Source organism: Poecile atricapillus, chromosome W (genome assembly GCF_030490865.1).
Source record: "Poecile atricapillus isolate bPoeAtr1 chromosome W, bPoeAtr1.hap1, whole genome shotgun sequence".
In the NCBI taxonomy this organism is placed as follows: Eukaryota; Metazoa; Chordata; class Aves; order Passeriformes; family Paridae; genus Poecile; species Poecile atricapillus.
The window spans coordinates 163,218-179,906 of NC_081288.1; the positions used below are offsets into that span (position 1 = coordinate 163,218).

Sequence of the window (16,689 nt, forward strand, 5' to 3'; positions counted from 1 at the left end):
GGGGAGCCCCTCCCCCAACCTGGGGAGCCCCTCCCCCTCATTTTTGGGGTTCTGGGGGGGGGTCTCACCCGCTCCCCTCCCCCCCCCATAGCTGCTGACGACCCCCCCCGGGATGAAACGGGGGGTGCAGTTCCAGCCCCGAGGTAGGGGAGGGGTCTGGGGGGATTTGGGGAGGGGGCTTTGGGCTCTGGGGGGGCTTTGAGGGGCTTTTGGGGTCTGGGGGAGTTTTGGGGGGTTTTGGGTTGGGGTTTGGGGGGATTTTTGGGGGGGCTTTTTGGGAGGGGGCTTTGGGGTCTGGGGGTTTTTTTGGGTGGGTTTTGGGGTCTGGGGGGGCTTTGGGGAGGAGGATTTGGGGTCTGGAGGGGTCTGGGGGGGTCTTTGAGGGAGTTTTGGGGGGGCTTTGGGGCCTGAGGGGGTTTTGGGGGGGCTTTGAGGGTGATTTGGGGGGGGTTTTTGGGGGGCTTTTGGGATTTGGGGGGGTTTTCAAGTTTGGGGGGTTTTGGGGAGGGGGTTTTGGGGTCTGGGGGGCTTTGGGGGGATTTTTTTGGGGGCTTCGGGGTCTGGGGGGGTTGGGGGGGAGATTTGGGGTTTGGGGAGTTTTGGGGAGGGGGCTTTGGGGTCTGGGGGGGCTTTGAGGGGGTTTTGGGGGTCTTTTTGAGGGGGCTTTGGGGTCTGGGGGTTTTTTTGGGGGGGTTTTGGGGTCTGGGGGGACTTTGAGGGGGTCTGGGGGGTTTTGGGGAGGGGTCTTGGGGGGCTTTGAGTGGGTTTTGGGGGGGTTTTGGGATCTGGGGGGTTTTGGGGAGGGGTCTTTGGGATCTGGGGGGTTTTGGGGAGGGGTCTTTGGGGTCTTGGGGGTCTTTGGGGGAGTTTGGGGGGGATTTGGGGTCTGGGGGAGTTTTGGGGGGGTTTGGGGGGGCTTTTAGGGGAGATTTGGGGTCTGGGGGTCTTTTGGGGGTGTCTTTTGGGTCTGGGGGTTTGGGCCGAGCTCATCGACGCCGCCACCCCCGTGGAGGGGTTTGAGGAGCTGCTGCTGGACCCCGCCCACAGGGTGGGATTTGGGGGGAATCTGGGGGGTCCTGGGGGGGATTTGGGGGGTCCTGGGGGGTCTTGGGGGGGATTTCGGGGGTCTTGGGGGGGATTTCGGGGGTTCTTGGGGTTGGTTTGGGGGTTTTTGGGGTGGTTTTTGGGGTTTTTGGGGTGCTCAGAGTGACCCCCAGATCCGTTTCCCCCTCCCCAGTGGCCGTTCAAGCCGGATCCGTTCCAGCAGCGCGCGGCTGTGCCTGGAGCGCGGTCACTGCTGCTGGTGGCCGCTCACACCTCGGCCGGCAAAACCGCGGTGGCCGAGTACGCCATGGGGCTGGCCCGGCGCCACATGACACGGTGAGACCCCAAAATGGGGCTGGGGGTCCCCAAAATGGGGCTGGGGGTCCCAAAATGGGGCTGGGGGACCCCAAAATGGGGCTGGGGGTCCCAAAATTGGGCTGAGGGTCCCAAAATTGGGCTGGGGGTCCCTATAATTGGGCTGGGGGTCCCTAAAACTGCCCCAGGGACCCCAAAACTGCCCCAGGGACCCCAAAACCGTTGAGGGGACCCCAAAGCCCCCCAGTTTTTTTGGGGTGACCCCCCCGTGTCCCCCCAGGTCCATCTACACCTCCCCCATCAAGGCTTTGTCCAAGCAGAAGTTTGGGGATTTCCGCGACACCTTCGGGGACGTGGGGCTGCTGACGGGGGACGTGCGGCTGCGCCCCGAGGCCGCGTGGCTGGTGATGAGCACCGAGATCCTCAGCTGGGGAGGGGTCCTGGGGGGTCCTGGGGGGGCTTTGGGGGGTCCTGAGGGGTCCTGGGGAGGGGTTCAGGACCCCCAGGACCCCCCCCAGCCCCATTTCCTCCCCCCCAGGTCGATGCTGTCCAACGGCTCCAACGCCATCCGGGACCTGGAGTGGGTGATCTTTGACGAGGTTCACTACGACAACGACGATGAGGTGGGGCTGGGGGCTCTGGGGGGCTCTGGGGGGCTTTGGGGGGCTTTGGGGGGCTTTGGAGGGGTCCTGGGGGGGCTTTGGGGAGCCCTGGGGGGGCTTTGGGGGGTCCTGAGGGGTCCTGGGGGGGCTTTGGGGAATCCCCGGGGGGTTTGGGGGGTCCTCAGGGGGTTTGAGGGGGTCTTGGAGGAGTTTGGGGTGTCCTGAGAGGGCTTTGGGGGGTTCTCGGGGGATTTTGGGGGGTCCTCAGGGGGTTTGGGGGCTTCTCAGGGGGGTTTGGGGATCCTGGGGGGGTTTAGGGGGGGTCCTGAGGATCTTTGGGGGTCTCTGAGAGGGACATGGGGGGGATCTGGGGGCTTTGGGGGATCTTGGAGGGGCTTTAGTGATCTCTGAGGGGTTTATGGGGGTTCTCAGGGGGGTTTGGGGGGTCCTGGGGGGTTTTGGGGGTCCCTGGGGTCTCTGGGGGTCCCTGGGGAGGTTTTGGGGGGTCCCAGGGGTGGTTTGGGGGTCCCTGGGGGTCTCTCAGGGTGTCTCTCACCCCGTCAGTCGCACCAAGCGTCGCTGTGTCCGTGTTCTGAGCACCCCGCGCCGCCCGGTGCCGCTGGAGCATTTCCTGTTCACCGGGAACAGCGCCCGGAACCGGCACCAGCTGTTCCAGCTGCTGGGCCCAGGGGGGGCCTTCAGCACCCAGGGGTGAGACCCCCAAAACCTGACCCAGATCTGAGCTGAAACTGCCTGAATCTGACCCAAAAACCTGATACAAAACCTGACCCAAATCTGACCTGAAACTGCCTGAATCTGACCCAAAAACCTGATACAAAACCTGACCCAAATCTGACCTGAAACTGCCTGAATCTGACCCAAATCCTGCCTAAATGTGACCCAAAACCTGACACAAACCTGACCTGAAACTGACCCAAAATCTGACCCCAAAACCTGACCCAAATCTGAGCTGAAACTGCCTAAATCTGACCTGAAACTGCCTGAATCTGACCCAAAAACCTGATACAAAACCTGACCCAAATCTGACCTGAAACTGCCTGAATCTGACCCAAATCCTGCCTAAATGTGACCCAAAACCTGACACAAACCTGACCTGAAACTGACCCAAAATCTGACCCCAAAACCTGACCCAAATCTGAGCTGAAACTGCCTAAATCTGACCCAAAATCTGACCTGAAACCTGACACAAACCTGACCTGAAACTGCCTAAATCTGACCCAAAATCTGACCCAAATCCTGCCCAAAACCTGACACAAATCTGCCCCAAATCTGACCCAAAACCTGCCCAATTCTGACCCAAATCTGACCCAAACCTGACCCTAAACTGACCCCAAATCCTGCCCCAAAAACCTGACCCAAATCTGCCCCAAAATCTCTGCCTAAATCTGACCCAAACCTGACACAAACCTGACCCAAATCAGACCCAAAACCTGACCCAAAACCTGCCCAATTCTGACCCAAACCTGACCCAAACCTGACCCAAAACCTGCCCAATTCTGACCCAAATCTGATCCAAACCTGACCCAAAACCTGACCCAAATCTAACTCAAAATCTGACCCAAAACCTGCCCTGAACCTGCCCCAAAACCTGCCCCAAAAACCTGCCCCAAAACCTGCTCCAAACTCTGACCCAAACCTGACCCCAAACCTGACCCAAACCTGACCCAAACCTGACCCAAACCTGACCCAAAACCTGACCCAAATCAGACCCAAACCTGACCCAAATCAGACCCAAAACCTGACCCAAACCTGACCCAAACCTGACCCAAAGCTGACCCAAAGCTGACCCAAATCTGACCCAAACCTGACCCAATTCTGCCCCAATTCTGCCCCAATTCTGCCCCAATTCTGCCCCAATTCTGCCCCAATTCTGCCCCAATTCTGACCCAATTCTGACCCAATTCTGACCCAATTCTGACCCAATTCTGCCCCAAACCTGTCCCAAACCTGCCCCTCCCCTGTCCCAGGTACTACGCGGCGGTGGAGGCCAAGAAGGAGCAGAGCAGCAAACACGCGCAGAGCTTCGGGGCACGGCAGCCCACCATGGGAGCCCCCAACCCTGGGCAGGTACTGGGGGTCCCAGGGGGTCCCAGGGGGTCCCAGTGACCCCAAACCCCCAACCCTGGGCAGGTACTGGGGGTCCCAGGGGGTCCCAGGGGGTCCCAGTGACCCCAAACCCCCAACCCTGGGCAGGTACTGGGGGTCCCAGGGGGTCCCAGTGACCCCAAACCCCCAACCCTGGATGGGTACTGGGGGTCCCATGGGGCTGGGGGCAGTTTGGGGGTCCCAAGGGGCAGTTTGGGGGTCCCACTGACCCTGTTCTCTCTCCCCAGGAGTGTGGGGTGTGGCTGTCCCTCCTGCAGACCCTCCATGGGGCTGGGGGCTGTTTGTGGGTCCCATGGGGCAGTTTGGGGGTCCCATGGGGCAGTTTGGGGGTCCCCCTGACCCTTCTCTCCCCCCAGGAGTGTGGGGTCTGGCTGTCCCTGCTGCAGACCCTCCGTGAGCGGGAGCTGCTCCCGGCCGTCACCTTCACCTTCTCCCGTGGCCGCTGCGAGGAGCAGGCGGCCGCCCTGGGCTCCCTGGAGCTGCTGAGCGGCGCCGAGCGCGCCCAGGTCCGGCACTTCCTGACGCGCTGCCTGGCCCGGCTGCGCAGCTCCGACCGGCGCCTGCCACAGGTGGGGTCCCCGAGAGGATGAGGAGGGAGATTCTGGGGCGTGGGAGGGTGATTTTGGGGTGTGGGAACGGCGATTTTGGGGTGTGGGAACGGCGATTTTGGGGTGTGGGAACGGTGATTTTGGGGTGTGGGACAGTGATTTTGGGGTGTGAGGGGAACAAGGAGGGCGATTTTGAGGTGTGGGAAGGTGATTTTGGGGTGTGGGAGGGCGATTTTGGGGTGTGAGGGGATGGGGAGGGAGATTTTGGGGCATGGGAGGGCGATTTTGGGGTGTGGGAGGGCGATTTTGAGGTGTGAGAGGGCAATTTTGGGGTGTGAGGGGACGGGGAGGGTGATTTTGGGTTGTGAGGGACGGGAATTTTGGGGCGTGAGGGACGGGGATTTTGGGGTGTGAGGGGATGGGGAGGGTGATTTTGGGTGATTTTAGGGTCCCATGGGGACAGGGAGGGCGATTTTGGGGTCCCACAGGGACGGGGAGGGCAATTTTGGGGCGTGAGGGACGGGGATTTTGGGGTGTGAGGGGATGGGGAGGGCAATTTTGGGGTGTGAGGGACGGGGATTTTGGGGTGTGAGGGACGGGGATTTTGGGGTGTGAGGGACGGGGATTTTGGGGCGTGAGGGATGGGGATTTTGGGGTGTGAGGGGATGGGGAGGGCGATTTTGGGTGATTTTGGGGTCCCACAGGGACGGGGAGGGCGATTTTGGGGTGTGAGGTGTAAAGAGGGAAGGGTTTGTACCTGGAGGAGGGGATCCAGCGCGTTCCTCCCCGCAGGTGCTGCAGCTGTCGGAGCTGCTGCAGCGCGGCATCGGCGTCCACCACGGCGGGGTCCTGCCGCTGCTCAAGGAGGTGGTGGAGATGCTCTTCAGCCAGGGGCTGGTGAAGGTGAGCGGGGAAAAACGGCACAGCCGGCTGTGGGGCACGGGGATCCCACCCCATGGCTGCCCCACGCCTGGCCCAGGTGCTGTTTGCCACCGAGACCTTCGCCATGGGGGTGAACATGCCGGCGAGGACCGTCGTCTTCGACTCCATCCGCAAACACGACGGGAATGGCTTCCGGGATCTCCTGCCCGGTGAGGGGCTGGATGTGGGGCTGGGGGGAGAGCGGGTGGGAACGTGAGGGGGAAATGGGGGAAAGCGGAGAGGGAAAATGGGAGAAAGCTGAGGGGAAAATGGGAGAAAGCTGAGGGGAAATGTGAGGGGAAAATGGGAGAAAGCGGAGAGGGAAAATGGGAGAAAGCTGAGGGGAAAATGGGAGAAAGCTGAGGGGAAATGTGAGGGGAAAATGGGAGAAAGCGGAGAGGGAAAATGGGAGAAAGCGGGTTGAGAAAATGTAGAAATAGGGAAGGAAAGAGTGAGGAGAAATGGGAGAAAAGATGGGGAGAAATGGAGGGAGGAGAGGTGCAGTCATGAGGGGAAACGTGAGGGGAGAAAATGGGCGGGAAAACGTGAGGGGAGAAAAGAGCGGGAAAACGTGAGGGGAGAAAAAGAGCGGGAAAATGTGAGGGGAAAATGGGGGAAAATGTGAGGGGAGAAAAGGGGGAAACGGGGAGAAAATGGGGGGAAAATGTGAGGGGAGAACAGAGCGGGAATCCTGAGGGGAGAAAAGAGCAGAAACGTGAGGGGAAACGGGCAGGAAGCGGAGAGGGAAAATGGGAGAAAGCTGAGGGGAAAATGGGAGAAAGCGGAGAGGGAAAATGGGGGAAAGCTGAGGGGAAAATGGGGGAAAGCTGAGGGGAAAATGGGGGAAAGCTGAGAGGGGAAATGGGGGAAAGCTGAGGGGAAAATGGGAGAAAGCTGAGGGGAAAATGGGAGAAAGCTGAGAGGGAAAATGGGAGAAAGCTGAGGGGAAATGGGGGAAAGCTGAGAGGGGAAATGGGAGAAAGCTGAGGGGAAAATGGGGGAAAGCTGAGGGGAAAATGGGAGAAAGCTGAGGGGAAAATGGGAGAAAGCTGAGAGGGAAATGGGGGAAAGCTGAGGGGGGAAATGGGAGAAAGCTGAGGGGAAAATGGGAGAAAGCGGAGAGGGAAAATGCGAGAAAGCTGAGGGGAAAATGGGAGAAAGCGGAGAGGGAAAATGGGAGAAAGCTGAGGGGAAATGGGAGAAAGCTGAGGGGAAAATGGGAGAAAGCGGACGGAGAAAATGGGAGAAAGCTGAGGGGAAAATGGGAGAAAGCTGAGGGGAAATGTGAGGGGAAAATGGGAGAAAGCGGAGAGGGAAAATGGGAGAAAGCTGAGGGGAAAATGGGAGAAAGCTGAGGGGAAATGTGAGGGGAAAATGGGAGAAAGCGGAGAGGGAAAATGGGAGAAAGCGGGTTGAGAAAATGTAGAAATAGGGAAGGAAAGAGTGAGGAGAAATGGGAGAAAAGATGGGGAGAAATGGAGGGAGGAGAGGTGCAGTCGTGAGGGGAAACGTGAGGGGAGAAAATGGGCGGGAAAACGTGAGGGGAGAAAAGAGCGGGAAAACGTGAGGGGAAAATGGGGGAAAATGTGAGGGGAGAAAAGGGGGAAACGGGGAGAAAATGGGGGGAAAATGTGAGGGGAGAACAGAGCGGGAATCCTGAGGGGAGAAAAGAGCAGAAACGTGAGGGGAAACGGGCAGGAAGCGGAGAGGGAAAATGGGGGAAAGCTGAGGGGAAAATGGGGGAAAGCTGAGGGGAAAATGGGAGAAAGCTGAGGGGAAAATGGGAGAAAGCCGAGAGGGAAAATGGGAGAAAGCTGAGGGGAAATGGGAGAAAGCTGAGGGGAAAATGGGAGAAAGCTGAGGGGAAAATGGAAGAAAGCGGAGAGGGAAAATGGGAGAATGCTGAGAGGGGAAATGGGAGAAAGCTGAGGGGAAAATGGGAGAAAGCTGAGAGGGGAAATGGGAGAAAGCGGAGAGGGAAAATGGGAGAAAGCGGAGAGGGAAAATGGGAGAAAGCGGAGAGGGAAAATGGGAGAAAGCTGAGGGAAAATGGGAGAAAGCTGAGGGGAAAATGGGGGAAAGCTGAGGGAAAATGGGAGAAAGCTGAGGGGAAAGTGGGAGAAAGCTGAGGGGAAAATGGGAGAAAGCTGAGAGGGAAAATGGGAGAAAGTGGAGAGGGAAAATGGGAGAAAGCTGAGGGGAAAATGGGAGAAAGCTGAGGGGAAAATGGGGGAAAGCTGAGGGGAAAATGGGAGAAAGCTGAGGGGAAAATGGGAGAAAGCGGGGAGGGGAAATGGGAGAAAGCGGAGAGGGAAAATGGGAGAAAGTGGAGAGGGAAAATGGGAGAAAGCTGAGAGGGAAAATGCGGGAAAAGGCAATTGGGAAAATGTAGAAATAGGGGAGGAAAGAGTGAGGAGAAATGGGAGGAAAGAGGAGAAATGGAGGGAGGAGAGTTGCAATCGTGAGGGAAAACGTGAGGGGAGAAAAGAGCGGGAAAACGTGAGGGGAGAAAAGAGTGAGAAACGTGAGAGGAAAAGAGAGGGAAAACGAGAGGGTAAAAAGGCAGAAAATCTGAGGGAGAAAGAGCAGCAAACATGAGGGGAAAGCATCGGGAAAAGCGACGGGAAAGGTGTGGGGAAAAAAGAGCAGAAACGTGAGGGAAAAAGAAACACGAGCAGGAGAGGGCAGGAAATGTGAGGGTGGAAACAGTGGGAAACGTGAGGGGAAAATGGGGGAAAACGTGAGGGGAGAAAATGGGGAAACGGGGAGAAAATGGGGGAAAATGTGAGGGGAGAAAAGAGCGGGAAAACGTGAGGGGAAAAATGGTGGGAAATGAGAGAGCAAAAAGGCAGAAAATCTGAGGGAGAAAGAGCAGCAAACATGAGGGGAAAGCATCGGGAAAAGCGACGGGAATCATGAGGGGAAAAAAGAGCGGAAACATGAGGGAAAAAGGGCAGAAACGTGAGAGGAAAAGGGCAGGAAATGTGAGGGTGGAAACAGTGGGAAACATGAGGGGAAAATGGGGGAAAATGTGAGGAGAGAAAATGGGGAAACGGGGAGAAAATGGGGGAAAACGTGAGGGGAGAAAAGAGCGGGAATCCTGAGGGGAGAAAAGAGCGGGAATCCTGAGGGGAGAAAAGAGCGGGAAAACATGAGGGGAGAAAAGAGAGGGAAAACGTGAGGGGAGAAAAGAGCGGGAAAACGTGAGGGGAGAAAAGAGCGGGAATCCTGAGGGGAGAAAAGAGCGGGAAAACGTGAGGGCAAAAATGGTGGGAAATGAGAGAGCAAAAAGGCGGAAAATCTGAGGGAGAAAGAGCAGCAAACACGAGGGGAAAGCAGGGGGAAAAGCGACGGGAAAGGTGAGGGGAGGAAGGGCAGGAGCCGTGAGGGGAAGAGCGGGAGGATCCGTGAGGAGAAGACGCCGGCGGCTCTGCGTCCCCACAGGCGAGTACACGCAGATGTCGGGGCGCGCCGGCCGCCGCGGGCTGGACACCACCGGCACCGTCATCATCCTCTGCAAGGGAGCCGTGCCCGAGCTGTCGGATCTGCACCGCATGATGCTGGTCAGTGCCTGACGTGTGTCCCCGCGGTGTCACTGCCATGTTCCCAGTGTGTCCCCACAGTGTCACCGCCATGTTCCCAGTGTGTCCCCACAGTGTCACTGCCATGTTTCCAGTGTGTCCCCACAGTGTCACCGCCATGTTCCCCCCGTGTCCCCACAGTGTCACTGCCATGTTCCCAGTGTGTCCCCACAGTGTCACCGCCATGTTCCCCCCGTGTCCCCACAGTGTCACTGCCATGTTCCCAGTGTGTCCCCACAGTGTCACCGCCATGTTCCCCCCGTGTTCCCGCCGTTTCACCGCTGTGTCCCCGCCGTGTCACCACTGTGTCACTGCTGTGTCCCCACAGTGTCACTGCCATGTTCCCACCGTGTCCCCCGATGGCTTCGGCTCCCAACGGTCGCTCCCCGGCGCTGGGTCCAGAGCGGCCCGAGGAGGGGATGCTCTGTGTGCCGGAACGGTGAGAGGTGCGGGCGGGTCGGGGGGACTTTATCCACCGAGTATATACCTGGAAGTATAATGATGATCAAAATAGATATTAAAAAATATTGAAGATAAACGGGCTGCTTGGTTTTTATTTAGTTAGAGGCAGGGTTTTTAAATAAATAAGAAAAAAATAAATAAAATATTTCAAGAATGAATATGTAAAGGTATAGAGAAATATATATATATATATATATGTAGGCATAAAAATAAGTAAAAATAAGTAATAGAAATATATACATATATATTGATTTATAATCTATAATATGATTTCTGTACGTATAGATGGTAATATGATATATTTTAGGATATGTTATGTGTTATGTATATCAACAAGGTATATAAATCTGATAAAAAATATATATTAAAAGATTTTTAAATACCGTTTAAGATAAAGGGACTGTTTGGTTTTTATTAGGTTTGCTTCGGGGCTTTTAAATAAATACTACAAAAATAAAAACATAGAAATGTATATTAAATATATCAAGATATAGAGATGTGTGCAACCAGAAAAGTAAAGAAATAGAAGTAATGCAAATATATACAAACAGGTTTATGTTTAATCTATATATATACATTATATTTATTTAATATATGTATTATATATATAATAAATATATATATAATTAAAATGTATATAATATATTTAATATATAATAATATATGTATACATGTTAAAATAATATATTTTGATACTTTATATATTGTGTGTTATATATAAATGAATATAGTATATAAATTTAAACACGTGTTGTGGAAATAGATGTTAATTTTTTCTTTTTTATTATTTTCATTGTTTTGGTAAGTTTCTCAGAGGCAATCCTCCCGTTGCAGCTGCTGACAGCACTGAAAACCTGTGTGCTTCGTGGTGTCCATCGCCCAGCTGGCAACGATTCCCTGGTGTTTGGTGCATTAAGTCACACCCAGCTGTGTGGGATGGCAGGTGAGCACATTGCCCGAGCCTTTTAGCTTTTCTGGCTCACACACAACTTCCTTTCCTTTTTTATATGGAAATCAGGGAAGAGGGTAGTGTATATTAGTATATTAGCATTTCTAGCAGATTTTTAACTGCCACTGATGCCCGTTCATCTTTGCAGTGTGGGTTTTCATGCTGACAAATCCTCTGCTTTGCCTTCTGCTCAGAGTCAGGTGGGCCCTTTATTGAACAGATTTATCTGCTACAAGGCTACGCAGAAGGATGGAAAGGAGGAACACAGGGGGAAAAAAAAATAGATGAAAGGCCATGCATTGATCACCTGATGTACTCCAGAGACAAACATGGCTATTACAGGTAACATGGAGCAGCCCTTCTGGCCTTTTCAGTTGTATTCAGAGAGATGTTTGCCTGCTGTGAATATCTGGGTGCTTGGAGTTCACTCTGATTTTAACAAGCCCATCAATAATAAAACATTGTATTGATAGAGCAAGATCTACTTCTGTAAAGTTGTTGCTCCACAGAAAAGCAGCATAAAGAAGCTAGCTGGATTATTTGTATGATATGTAGCTTTTTTAGGATGTTTTGTTCTTTATATGGTGTTCATTTCAAATACAAGCGTGTGAACTTTGTGTTCCCTTTTAGGGGCTGGTTCTGGGGTAACAAGGAAACACAAGGCCTAAACACCTCTGGCTTGTCTGTCCAAGGATCTGCCTCAATTGTGGCTCCCATCCTTCTGAAGAACTCTTCAGCACAGTGAGTTACCTTCTATAACTATTTATTGTTGTATTGATGTTGTGAGACCTCATTGCTGGGTGAGAAGACCAGGGGAAATTAAAGGCTGTATGCCACTGTTACTTCCCTGAATTCTTGTACTCTGTTAAAATCAAAACAAAAGGGATTTACACTGTAAGAAACACTTAAATGTAAGTTAAGGTAAAGGTCACAGTGCTAAAACCTAAGAGCAGATAGCCTTGAGCTCCTTTATATTCCTACTCCTGCCTCCAGGGTATCATCAGATATCCCCTAGATCTTGCAGTGGAAGAGATGCTGAACCATCAGCTGTTCCATATTCTACACCACGTGTCTTTTTACCATGCTCCTCTGAGAAGCATCTCTCCCTTCTCTGTTTCTTTGCAGACAAGAAGGGAGAAATTGGGATTGCCTTTGTTCTTTTGCCTGTTAATAAAAAGGCCGCTTGTGGCTGTGTGCAGTGGCAACTGCATCACAGAATCTTAGAGGTGATTATTCGCAGGTTAAGGAAATAATTCCCTTTTTTGTCACTGCTGCGCTGAATTTCATAGGCGTGTGTGTGGCTCGATGCCTAAGATATTTAAAGCAGGTTTTATTCTTACAGGGGTTTTGCACACTAAAGTGTGCGCCCAGGTTTTGTTTCCAGAAGTGAGGTGTAGCGCTGGGTGTTTCATTTGGTGTGTTACTTGTTCTGTTGTGTCAATAACTGCAGTGTCCTCCCTGTGCCTGTGTATTGCAGGGGCAGTCGAGTGCTGGTTATAAAGGTGGTGATAATTAGGAATAAGCTGTTCAAGCTTGGATAAATGTTTAGAAATCATTGCTTAGATATTGCTGTGTAAAACGCTCGCTCGCGGTGGGAGAATTCTCCAGGGTCAAGCTGTTCAGGTATGTGCAGTTTATTATATGGGTAAAGAGAGGGGAGAGCTGTGTCCGCCACCAGCCTCGGCGTCCGCGTGGTCCGGGGGAGGAGGGAGAGAACGGGGAGAGCAGGAGAGGAGAGGATGGAAAAGGGGAAGGAGGGAGTAAGAGCAACAGAGGGAGAGCGGGGGAAACCAGGGAGGGATAAGAGGGGGGAGACAAGAGAGGGGTAAGAGGGGAAAACCCAAGAAGGAAAGAGTAAGAGAGGGAAAGAGTGGAAGAGGTAGGAGAGGGGGAGAGGGGAGCTGAGAGAGGAGTAAAGGGGTACGAGAGAAGAGCCGAGAGGTACGAGAGAGGTTAAGAGGTAAGAGAGAAAAGCTAAGAGAGAGGTTAAGAGAGGTTTAAGATAGAAAAGCTAAGAGAGCAAAGTTCTTGTTACAATCCAATCTATCTTTTTCTATAGTGAATATTCTAATTCCCAGTAACCAATCACTACGAGATACACCCACTAAAGATTTTACATACAGTGTTGCATTTGAGGTTCTACAAGCTTTACGAGTTCTTCCCTTGCTTCTTGACCTTTGGGCTTTCTGTCAGCAGAAGGACATTGTTTTATCAGCAGGATTCTCCTTTAGCTGGCTAGGCTATTGTTCTTTGGTCATATAGTAACCAGTACTCTGTATCTTATGACTCAAAGCAGGCTTTCGTTTCTACTTCGATTCTAGCCTTCTTTTTTCAGAATCTTCTGCCAAACCATCACATTCATAAGGTTTCCCTGTTTCACCCTCCCCAACAGGCAGAAAGTTGTGCTGCGCTCTGATAATTCCATACTCAACCTGTTCCTCATTTCTTAAAGGTTCACTTCAGCCTTGAATCAGCAGGTCCCTAGGTTTGGTTTTTTAGGATGCCATTCCTGTTAGATTTTCCCCTGTGAAGACCTGAGTATGTCCAGTTTGACCTCCAGGATAATGAAGGGAGAGGAGCTCCCGTTGATTCAAGAGTGAAGCAAGGCCCCCATTCTTGGCCTGGGGCTGTTTCAAATGGGGAGGGATCAGTGTCCTGACTTCTCTCTCTCAGAGGCAGGGTTCCTGGACGAGGTGACCCAGGACAGCTTCGTGCTGGGCCCGGGCTACGACCGCCCCTAGCAGCTGGAGCCCGCGGTGAGGGAGCCCAAGAGCATCCAGCTGTACCAGCACCTCAGCCTCAAGAGCTGCATCTGGACCTTCGACGCTTATTACGACATGACCGAGTTAATTGATGTCTGTGGGGGCTCTGTCACCGCTGACTTCCAGGTGAGAGGCCCATCCAGAGCTCTCCAGGTATCCCAGATCTCTCTCAGTTCTCAGGCACAGCTCTGCGTTGCGTGGAGCTGCTGCTCTGCCCTGCACAGGTGGAGCGTGGCTTTTCCCCCCCTCTAACCTGGAAGAAAACAGCGCTGTGTGCATTTATTTCATTTATTTTCCATTTCATTCGTTTTCCATTTATTTTATTCTCTAAATCTTCAGAGTGCCAGGAAAATACCGGGTTTTTTTAATGTAGGGCCATACTGGAAATACAAAACGTTCTCAGCTGGGCTCTCTTTTATAATTTTGGCTGTGTTCTCGGCCAATAGAAATGAGCAGAGGACAGAGCAGAGGCAGCTCAGTCCATGCTCCACAACATGGGATATTTTAGCTCATTCCGTAATTAAGAGACCAAAAGCCAAAAATGTTCCTCTAGAAACGAATGGCTTTCCCTGTTTGGGGTATCTCACTGTCCTCTCCTGGCTGCATTATCCATCTGCAGACCACTCCGTCTCCCCCAAGCTCTTCCATTAAATTCCCAGCCCACATTGCTTGGACCAGCATCATCTCTCTTAATTCCTGCCAGCCTGGAACTTGTTCATGAAGTTTCCTTTTATAGCTCCAATTGTTTGCACAAACCCAGAGGAGCCGCTTGGCCGGAGAAAGTGCCCAGTGGAGCATGTGGAGCCTGGCCCCAGCCAGGCTGGAACATCTCCCCGAATTCTCCAGGGCGTACAAAGTACAGCTGCACTCTGCAGATAATAAATGGAGAGCTCTGGGAGGCCTGAGCAAGCAGAATTGCTCATTTTTAATTCACAGCCTTGGAAATCAGGGGGGTTTTGAGGTGAAATTGTGCCCAGAGTTCCTTTGTCCGGTGGTCCCAGGGAGCCTTAGCGCTGCCCCTGGATTACAATGCAGGTTTGTCTGAGGTGCCTGCACGTAAAGAACGTCCAGAGTCACCTCTGACTTCACTGGAAGGTGCATAACCCCCTTTTTGGGGTTTTATTGCCAGGTAAGGGACTCTGCCCAGTCCTTCCTGACAGTCCACGTCCCTCTCTCCGTGTCCTACATCTGTGTGACGGCACCGAGGGGCTGGGCTTCCCTGGAGCACCGCACCGAGATGGAGTTCTCCTTCTTCTACGACACCGTTCTCTGGAGGACAGGTGAGCCTGAGGCACTCCAAGGGCTACGGAAGAAGTGCTTCCTTCATGTTTTCCCCTTAGTTCCTGCACTGCCCCCAGAGTCCTGAGGGAGCGGGGAACTCGGAATATTGCCTTCCTCTGTGCTTGCGGGGGGCTTAGGCAGCCGATGGCTGGCAGAGGGAGCGTGCAGCTGGCTCACTGGAGGGTGATCCCAACTGAACCCTGCCTTGTGGAGGTGTCCCAAACGCTTCTGGGGCTGGCAGAGCCCAGCAGAGGAGAGCGAAGGTGCTGTGTGGGCTCCCAGTGGCGCTGTCCTTGCAGGGATCCAGACGGACAGCGTGCTCTCGGCCCGCCTGCAGATAATCCCCATCTACATCCGCGAGGACGGACGGCTGGTCAGCGAGTTCAGGACGCAGGCCAAGTTCAGAGGTGAGGGCAGTGATCCTGGCAGGGACACAGAGCAGGGTCACACAGAGCTCTGCTCTGACGGCACAGGCAGCGGAACGAGTCCCTGTCCCTGCCGGGAGCCCCTCTGGCCCTGCGAGGTGGGGCCTCTCTGCGCTCTGCCTCCCGTCACCTCCTTGTCCTCCCCCAGCGCTGTTTGTCACGGAGCACCACAGCCTGCCAGATGTCAGGTCCTCTTGGAGAACTCCAGAGCACCTGGGAGGCATCGAATTTGACCTGCAGCTGCTGTGGAGTGCTCAGACTTTTGATTCTCCCTACCAGCTCTGGAGAGCAACCAGCTCCTACAACAGGTGAGGGCTGGGGGTGCAGTCCCCTCCAGCAGCTTCCCCCACAGCACCACGTTCTCCCTGGCACCCCTCCAGCAGCCACGCCAGCAATAGCACGGAATGCTCAGGAGCTTGGTTAGAGCTGGAGCACTGCTGTACTGAGAGAAAAATCAGCTCAGCCTCTTGGAAAGGAATTTTTCCAGCGGTGAAGCCTGTGGATAGACTGATCCCAGAGTCACACTTGTCCCTCGGGGACTGCCGGATGACATTGCTGGGGCAAGGGAGAGGTGCTGCCCTGGGTGAAGAGCTTTGAGCTCTGCTTGGTGGCTGCAGGGTCTCCTGTCTGTTCCCAGGAAGGATTACTCTGGAGAATACACCATGTTCCCGATCCCCTGCACGGTGCAGCCCACGCAGCCGTGGGCAGAGCCTGGAGCCAAGCCCCTGCCCTGCACGGCTCACGCTCCCGAGCGGTAAGAGGGCAGGAGGGCAGGCTCGGCCCCTTTGGGGTGCACACCTGTCCAGACCTCATCTCCCCTTTGTTTCCTTCCTTGTCCCAATTGCAGGTTTTTGATCCTGATCACCTTCCAGCAGACAAGCCGCCCAGTTCCAGTTGTTTACTCCCAGAACGCAAGAGTTTCAGATCTGTAACGACGAGAAGGTTTTTCTAATGGACCCCACCAAATCGGAAAGGTCTCTGGCAGAAATGGATTACAAGGGGGGCTTTTTCCAAGGGTAGGATTTACCTCTCCTCTTCTGCTTGTGCCCAGCGTTTCTGCTTTCACAGCTTCCATTCCCTGGAGAGGAAAGGGCAAAACCCACAGGTAGCTTTGCCTCTTCTACAGCAATCATTGACATCTTACAGCCCTGTGAAAGAGCAGCGTGCTCTGGCACCGCGTTTTGTCACTCCCACCCACCGAGCCCTTCCCAAACAACCCAAACCCTTCTGAACACGGACACTTGGCTCTAGCAGCGTTTTCCTGCTTGGGAAATTTCACCTGCCCCTCTTTGTCCCGACCTCCCCAGGGCAGATCCTGTACGGGCACGTGCTCTGGCACCCGGAACAAAACCTCAACGCTGCTTACAAGCTGCAGCTGGAGAAGGTCAACCTGTGCACAGGCAGGGATGGCTACGTGCCCTTCCTCGACCCCACGGGTACCGTCTACAACGAGGGGCCCCGGTACGGCTGCATCCAGCCCAACAAGTACCTGAAACACCGATTCCTCCTCCTGGTGAGTGCTCTGCTCCTGCTTCTTCCCGTTTGGGATTTGCTCTGGCAACCCGCAGGTGGTGGCTGCAAAGGGATAAGGGAGCCCGTGGGGGATGTTTTGTGCTGCTGCTGCTGCTGCTGCTGCTGCTGCTGCAAGCTGTGAACACCAGATCAGTTTTTC

General features: G+C 53.9%; 1 protein-coding gene across 1 annotated transcript; it reads left to right on the forward strand.

The window, feature by feature from the left end:
* Positions 1-1,903: 1,903 nt before the first annotated feature.
* On the forward strand, positions 1,904-15,108 carry LOC131591532 (superkiller complex protein 2-like). Its single transcript, XM_058862340.1, has 13 exons — positions 1,904-1,982; positions 2,526-2,672; positions 3,950-4,049; positions 4,475-4,657; positions 5,429-5,539; positions 5,616-5,727; positions 9,002-9,120; positions 9,467-9,577; positions 10,435-10,543; positions 10,744-10,891; positions 11,180-11,290; positions 13,223-13,437; positions 14,892-15,108. Exons 1-12 carry the CDS (start codon positions 1,978-1,980, stop codon positions 13,401-13,403), a joined length of 1,437 nt encoding a protein of 478 aa, XP_058718323.1. The 5' UTR covers positions 1,904-1,977; the 3' UTR covers positions 13,404-13,437; positions 14,892-15,108.
* Positions 15,109-16,689: the final 1,581 nt, after the last annotated feature.

Coding starts and splice junctions, on each gene's coding strand:
- LOC131591532 (XM_058862340.1), top strand. Junction 2,673..3,949: donor GGGGCCTTCAGCACCCAGGG/GTGAGACCCCCA, acceptor CCCCTGTCCCAG/GTACTACGCGGCGGTGGAGG. Junction 4,050..4,474: donor GAGCCCCCAACCCTGGGCAG/GTACTGGGGGTC, acceptor TCCCTGCTGCAG/ACCCTCCGTGAGCGGGAGCT.